Genomic DNA, 7,427 nt, shown 5'->3' with positions numbered 1-7,427 from the left:
TAAGGTGGAGGGTCAGAGGAAAAGAGAAAGACCCCAAGCAAGGTGGATTAGCAAAGCAGCAGCATCAATGGGCTCAAGCATGGCAACAATTGTGAGGTTGGCCCAAGACCAGGCAGTGCTTTGTTCTGTTATACATAGGGTGGCTATGAGTTGGTACCAACTCGATGGCACCTAACAACAACAACAACAACAATGATATGAATATGGCAAAATAAATTTTGGTAAATCTGCATCACATACAAGCCAATTATATTTACCTTAAAAACACCCATGGTGTGACTGTAAATCTTTACAGGAGGAGAAAGCCTTGTCTTTCTCGCCTGGAATGGCTGGTAGTTGTGAACTGCTGATCTTGAGACTAGCAGCCCAACTTGAAACCACTATGCTACCAGAGCTCCTTGAGAACACTTGTTGTTGTTGCTGTTAAGTGCTGTTGAGTCAGCCCTGGCCCATAGTAATCCTGTGTAGGGTTTCCAAGGAGCAGCTGGTGAGTTTGAACCACCAACCTTGCAGTTCAAACTGACCTTGCAGTCTAGTGCTTATCCTACAGCACCCACACCAGAACACTTAAAGTATATTAAAAACTAAAAGCCCACTGCTGTGGAATCAACCTTGTGTTGCTCTTAAGTGTCACTGAGTCAGACTCATAACAGCCCTGTACAGAGTTTCCAGGGAGTGGCTGGTGGGTTTAAATTGCCAATCTTGCAGTTAGCTGTCTAGTGCTTGTCCTACAGTGCCACACCAGGACTCCATAGCAACCCTATGGTGGTGGTGGTTATGTGCCGTGGAGTCGGTTCCGACTCAAAGCGACCCTATACAGGGTTTCCGAGGATGTAAATCTTTACAGGAGCAGAAAGCCTCATCTTTCTCCTGCAGAACAGCTGGTAGTTTCAACCTGCTGACAATGAGATTAGCAGCCCGATTTGTAACCACGATGCTACCAGAGCTCCTTACCATCAGTTTAAAGAAAATTAGTGTGTGCCAGGAGCACTTGTCAAAAAAGTTCGTTTTATTATTTACTGCAACAATAGAGATTTGGGGAAGAAAAGTCAAATTTGCTTTACATTGGGACAGCCAGAAAAAAGAAGCAATACCATATTTTATTTTGGAGCTTGAAGTGATAAAGTGAACCTAAAGCTGTCAGTGGAGAAAAAAACATCATTCATCCATTCATGTTAGCACTTTGGAAGTTGCACAGGCAAATTCACGTTTAGCTTCTTTCATGGTAGTCAAAAATGTAAGAGTGACGCGCCGGACTTACACTCCATTAGATGTGAAAGCAAAAAGCCTTATTGTGGAACTAGATTCCGGATGAATCACAGCATTCAAGCATGGATTCAAATAATGTTTAAACTGCAGAAGGACAGGGAGGTTTTTATTAGGTGGGGTAAACAAAGGACTACACGCTCACAGGCACAACAGGGACACTGTTGTTGCTGTTAGGTGCCATCAAGTTGGTACCGATTCATTGTAAGCCTATGGATAACAGAAAGAAACACTGCCCAGTCCTGTGCCAACCTCACAATCGTTACTATACCTGACCCCATTGTTGCTGCCACTGTGCCAATCCATCTCACTCTACCAACTACCAAACATGATGTCCTTCTCCAGGGATTGATCCTTCCTGACAATATGTCCGATGTACGAGGGATACATCACAAGAAATTACAAAATGGGGGTCATTCAGCTACAAAATTTCTTAACCTCATCTATTCTATTCTCTAACATCTAGGGACATGTTGACTAAGATTTTCTTGGATTAAGCTGTGTGCAAACATTCTTAGTAAGCATCTTTTCACAAGCAGTTTCTGTACAAGCTGAAGTCTTAACTCTGGCTCTCTTTCACAAGCCGTTAAACATTTTTAAGAAGCTGAATGGTCTTTTTAGGACAACAGGAGCAGAGACTTTAGCCAAGCTGCAGTTTAATTTAAAAGAGTTTAGTTTTAGATCTAGGTCAGCCACCACCAGAGTCATGTCAAGCACCTCATTTTTAGGGCTCACATGCACGCAATGAAAGAGATCAGCTGTTTACTAAGGGAGAGAAAAAGAGATTTGAAACAAGTAGTCAGCTGCAGAGAAACTGCTGTGACTAGTGCAAAGCAGTTTTTGTTGGTTTATATTCCATTTATAGTCTTATGACAAGAGAAAGAGCGTACAGTTGGTTTTCTGAAGGTTTTTAAGTAGTGCAGAACAAGTCACATGTAATAACCCACATCCTAGATGAATAGGTCTCTGGGGGAAAAGATACTTTAGGTTCAACATGTACCATCTGTTACTTCGAAGAGAGCAAGGTCCTTGAGAAAACAAGGGTTATATGAATGTGACTGGTTTGCAGGGGGTTTTTGTTGGTTTTTTTTTAATTGTTTTATTATGAATTATGTGATAGTTTACATGGGAGAACATTGGTTTTACATTCATTCTATCGTATATCGTATCATTGCCATGGTTACAATCTGCAGGGATATTTTTAATGATAATATTCCCGGAAGTCTTGGAGCATTGTCCAGGGTTCTGGGGAGCTGTTTAATTTTAACAGTACCATTAGTTTCCTAGGGCTCCCAGTTACTATTTTATCATGAAGATCATTTCTCTTAGGAAAATGTCCCTTTTGATATTCCCTGGTTTCTCAGCCACACACTCAGTCAAGATACTCTTCTCTACTTCACTAAGCTGCAACTACACTGGCGTTTTGTCTTTGTTCTGTTGGAATGCCCTCTGTCTCTTAATCCCTTATCACTTGAGTAATTTCCAGTCTGAGGTTAAAAGTTATTTCCAAATTTCTGTTATACACTTTACACATTCATAATACCTTTGTAACGTGGCACTGTAGGAATAAGCAGTGTAGGAATAAGCTAATCACAAGGTTGGTAGTTCAAATTCACCAGTTTCTCCTTGGAAACCCTATATAGGTCACCATGAGTCAAAACTGACTGGACAGCACTTAACAAAAACAACAATGATTAACTGGCCATACTATTATTTATATCTATCTCAAGTTTCTTGGGGCAAGGTATAGGTTTTATGTTTCATTATTCTTTGTATTTTAAGAGTCCAGCACAGTGATTCACATGTAGTTGGTGTCCAACAAATGAGAAATGAACTAGGACACAGAATAGAAATTCTACTATCTGAACAACCGCTATAGGTCTGAGATTGTATATGCATCATTTCATTTTTGCCTCATAGCATATTGGCAGAGTGTGGTTGGTGGTTATGTGCCATGGAGTCAGTTCTGACTCATAACAATCCTGTACGGGTTTTCTGAGGCTGTAAATCTTTATGGGAGCAGAAAGTCTCATCTTTCTCCCACAGAACAGCTGGTAGTTTCAAACTGCTGACCTTGCAGATTGCAGCCCGATTCATAACCACTATGCTATATTATTATTCCTACCTTTTTGCATGAAATAACTGAGTCCCAGAAAAGTTAAGATGCACAGCCAGTTAGTAGAGGAGTCGGAACATGGATTCAGATCCTGTTTGGTTCCAAGTCTCCCTGTAGTGCCTCATTCCTAATTTCCTGGACTTACCCATAACCTACCTTGGTTCAGTGGCAATTGGACATCAATCCAAACATTTTTGGCAGTGGATTTTTGGTCCTAATGTAGCCCTTGACCTGATCAGTATTGGCTACAGAGTTAGAAAGGACCAAGCCCCTAAAGGTCCCTCTGTAAAAACCAGGTTAGGAAATCTGGGGAGCAAAGTCAAAGGAATAAAATCCCTTCCACAAAGCCATCACTGGGCAGGAAGATTACAAAACAGACCCAAAATGGGTGCTGCCCTTACGGGGCTTACAGTGTCCTTGGGAAACTAGCTTAACAAGAATAAGCCAAGGCACAAACAGCAGAAATAATGTGTCCAAGTACAATGTTTTAGGTTACGGATGTGTTGCAGGTACAAGTGTCCAGGTGAGCTGGAGAGGCAGGGGGACTTTGTGACAGAACCTTTGATAAACATGTAAAGAAGGGCAGTGGTGGGTGTGACACAGTGATAGCTCTCCAAGTGGAAAGAACTGTGTGAACAGATAGGACGGTAGAGAGGTAATATAGAGAAACCAAACCAAGACTCTGTGAGAGTAAAAGAATCCAGCCCAGCCCAGAAGAGCTGACCAACCTGCCATTTGGTCAGCAGTTCAGGGCTTTACTCTCTACTGGAAGAGCAGTTTTAGTCAGAGAAAATGTACTGCTTTCATCGGGTTCAGAATTATCACAAAATTGGAACCAAAAATTGAGTGTTTACCCTTATCCTGCTCTGGGCAAGTAGATATAAATGCATTGTCTCCTCTGATTCTCACAATAATGACTGTCATTCCTGTTTTACAACTGAAACTCCAAGAAGCTACATACCTTTTCCTAAATTACAAAACCAGCAAGGGACAGGACTGAGGCTCAACCCAGAGAACTTGATTCCAAATGCCATACACTCAGCCCTGTGTGTCCCTTCTGTGAGCTGAGCTTCCCATCTTCCATGGTCTTGAGATGAGGGGTACCATTTCCCTAGCTCATGATTTAGACAGGAAACAAAATGTTTCCCCATATGTTAACTCAGTTGGTCCTCAGAGAATGTTGACTATTTTCATCAATACTAATAACAACAGTTATGATAGCAACCAATCACCAAGCAGTTATGATATGTGGGGCATACACTGACAGATCAGGGCATGTTGGTGTTTTCTCAAGGGCCACTCAGAAAACTGAAGATTCCAGGGTGTCATTGGGACCAGAGGAGGGAGCAGTAAGGATATGGAGATGGATGGCCCTCAGGGTGCAGGAACAGTGGCTAAGCAAGGGATATTGATGACACAAGTAATTTAGGTTTTCCTCATTTCCCAGGTAGAGATTGTGATGTCCCTGCTTGGGATGTTCTGTCCCCCTCTCTTTGAAACCATTGCGGCCCTGGAAAATTACCACCCACGCATTGGACTCAAGTGGCAGCTGGGACGCATCTTTGCCCTCTTCTTGGGGAACCTCTACACATTTCTCTTAGCTCTGATGGATGAAGTCCACCACAAGGTAAAAGTCAAAAATTTCTTCCATTCCCTGGTATCTTGCCATATTTCCATTTTTTAACATAATTTTATTATACACAATACATGTCAGATAAAAATCTATTCCAGGAGGTGGAGCTTGATGGTGGCTAGGGTGGAGGTGCAGTGAAGTTTACCGTCAGCAAATAACACAGAATACCAGGCAAAACAGATCCAGGGCAGAGCTCTAAAACTCAGAACCACAGAGATAGGAGTATTTTTAAAGTTTGAAGGCTTATAACTTGTGGGATTTGGAGCTGAAGTAAAAAAAAATCGCGTACTTTTGAATCTGCCGGGCTGAGCTCGGAGGCCCAGAGACAATATCCTGGGTAAGACCAAACAGCAAGACCAACCAGGGGGAGCAGAAACACCATGGAAAAACACCATGGGAACCTTGGGACAAAGGTGGACAATATACTTTGTCAGTTTTGCTCTGTTCTGATTTTTTTTTTTTTTTTTTTTTTTTTTTTTTTTTTTTTTTTTTTTTTGGTATCTGGTCATTGGTGCATCACTGTTTGCCCAACTCCATTCTGGTGACTAGAGGGAGAGCCTGAGCGTGTGGCCATCCCACCCTCACAACTGGTGGGTTCTTCTGCCATGCACGCGTACAGATATTCAGCCCAAGAGCAGGCCCTGAACTTTTCTGAACAGGGCTGTAGAGCGGGAAAGAATATAATAACAAAACAGACCAAAAATTAAAGCCTGAGGTATAGCATAACAACCAACACTGGCACCTTGAAACCTCTCAGGCAGCTTTGAATCTGTAGCCTAATATGAGTATGACATTAAAGTCATACAGATTTTTTTTTCTTCTTTTTCTTTTTCTTTTTCTTCTCTCCCTTTTCTGTGATTAGAGACTGCAATATTCGGTCTAGTTTATGTTGTTGCTGTTTTTTAGTCTTTTTTTTTCTTTCTCCATTTTTTTTTCACTGGTGTTATTTTGTTGTTATATGCCTCCACTTCTTCTGCCTTCGGAGGACTCTTTGTCTCCCTATATTACACAAGAAGAATCAGAAACTGCTGCCATATAGCCAAGCTACAATCACACTGTATAAAACACCAAAACCCAGGCAAGAACCAATACCAACTGTCATATACCAGGGAAACAGACAACACTTGTGAAAAACACTCTGAGTTAAGCAATAAGAAGAGTGAAAAGGGAAGCCCACATCCTGATCACTTCTTCCAGGAGGCAATCAGAAAGCATTAAAAAAAATCACCAAAACACATACTCAATTAAGTATTAAGGCCACAGATAAACATTAAACATGTCCAAGAAGCAAAAGCAGATGACCATATCAACACAAAAACAAGATAAAATGTCTGAGACAAATGACCTAGACTTAGACCTGGACTACATTCTGGAAGGAGGGCAGGCCTTGGAAATGCCTGAGAAAGAATTCAGAAAAATGATTTTAAAATGTTTCAAAACACTTTACAATGGAGTTGAGAAAAAATAAGGAAGAAGTCAGGAAAATGCTATAGGAACAATCAAATAAGATAGATACAGCATTGGAAACAATTCAAAACTTACAGAAAGACGTCCAAACAATCAATAACAAAATATCAGAAATGACTCATGTTGGACAACAAGAAGAGGAATAATTTAAGAATTATCGGCATTCCAGAACAAGAAGAATCACACAAGACCACAAAGGAAATAGTTGAAGAACTGCTGAAAGAAAATTTCTCTAACATCCTGAAAAGTGAAAAGATAAACATTCAAGGAGCTCAACAAACTCCAGGAAGGATAGACCCCAAAAGAAAATCACCAAGAAATATCATAGTCAAGCTCTCCAAAATCAAAGATAAAGAGACACTTCTGAAAGCAGCCAGGGAAAACAGATCTGTCACATACAAAGGCAAGCAAGTCAGATTAAGCTCCGATCTCTCAGCAGAAAACATGCAAGCAAGAAGGCAATGGGGAGACATATATAAAACCCTGAAAGAAAAAAATTGCCAACCAAGAATCCTTTATCCAGAAAAGCTATCAATCAAATAGGACAGTGTAATCAAAACATTCCAGGATAAACAGAAGCTAAGGGATTTTGCCAAAGCCAACCCTGCACTACAAAACATCCTAAAGGGAGTCTGTGGACTGAGAACCAACAAGAACAGACAACAACCAGCGATTGACATACGTGGCAGCACCTCCCTGAATCAAGTCAACAGAAGGAAGAGTTGAGAACAGAACACAACTATAAGAACAAACTCAGAGAACCTGGGAGGTCAGTCTATGATCAAAACAAGAACAATGTAAAAGAAGGTAAACACGTAGGAACAGAGATCCAGATAGTGAGAAGGTCAGGTCGATTACAGGATAAAATAGACTGCACTAAATGGAGAAAAAAGTTAATGGACTATAAGGCAACCTCAAAGAAAATTGACACTTCACAACATACCA

The 7,427-nt window shown here is 40.9% G+C and overlaps 1 protein-coding gene across 1 annotated transcript in view; it reads left to right on the top strand.

Moving 5' to 3' along the window:
- The window catches only part of TMC2 (transmembrane channel-like 2), a 122,708-nt gene that overhangs the window by 74,602 nt on the left and 40,679 nt on the right, over positions 1–7,427 (top strand). The window contains exon 11 of the mRNA XM_006874862.1: positions 4,830–5,009. Coding sequence (XP_006874924.1) covers positions 4,830–5,009 — 180 coding nt within the window. The remainder of the gene's footprint in view (positions 1–4,829; positions 5,010–7,427) is intronic.

The sequence above is a fragment of the Chrysochloris asiatica genome, unplaced genomic scaffold (genome assembly GCF_000296735.1).
Source record: "Chrysochloris asiatica unplaced genomic scaffold, ChrAsi1.0 scaffold00304, whole genome shotgun sequence".
NCBI classification, from domain to species: Eukaryota; Metazoa; Chordata; class Mammalia; order Afrosoricida; family Chrysochloridae; genus Chrysochloris; species Chrysochloris asiatica.
The sequence above is the reverse complement of the archived record's forward strand: the minus strand, read 5'-3'. Positions and strand labels throughout refer to the sequence as shown.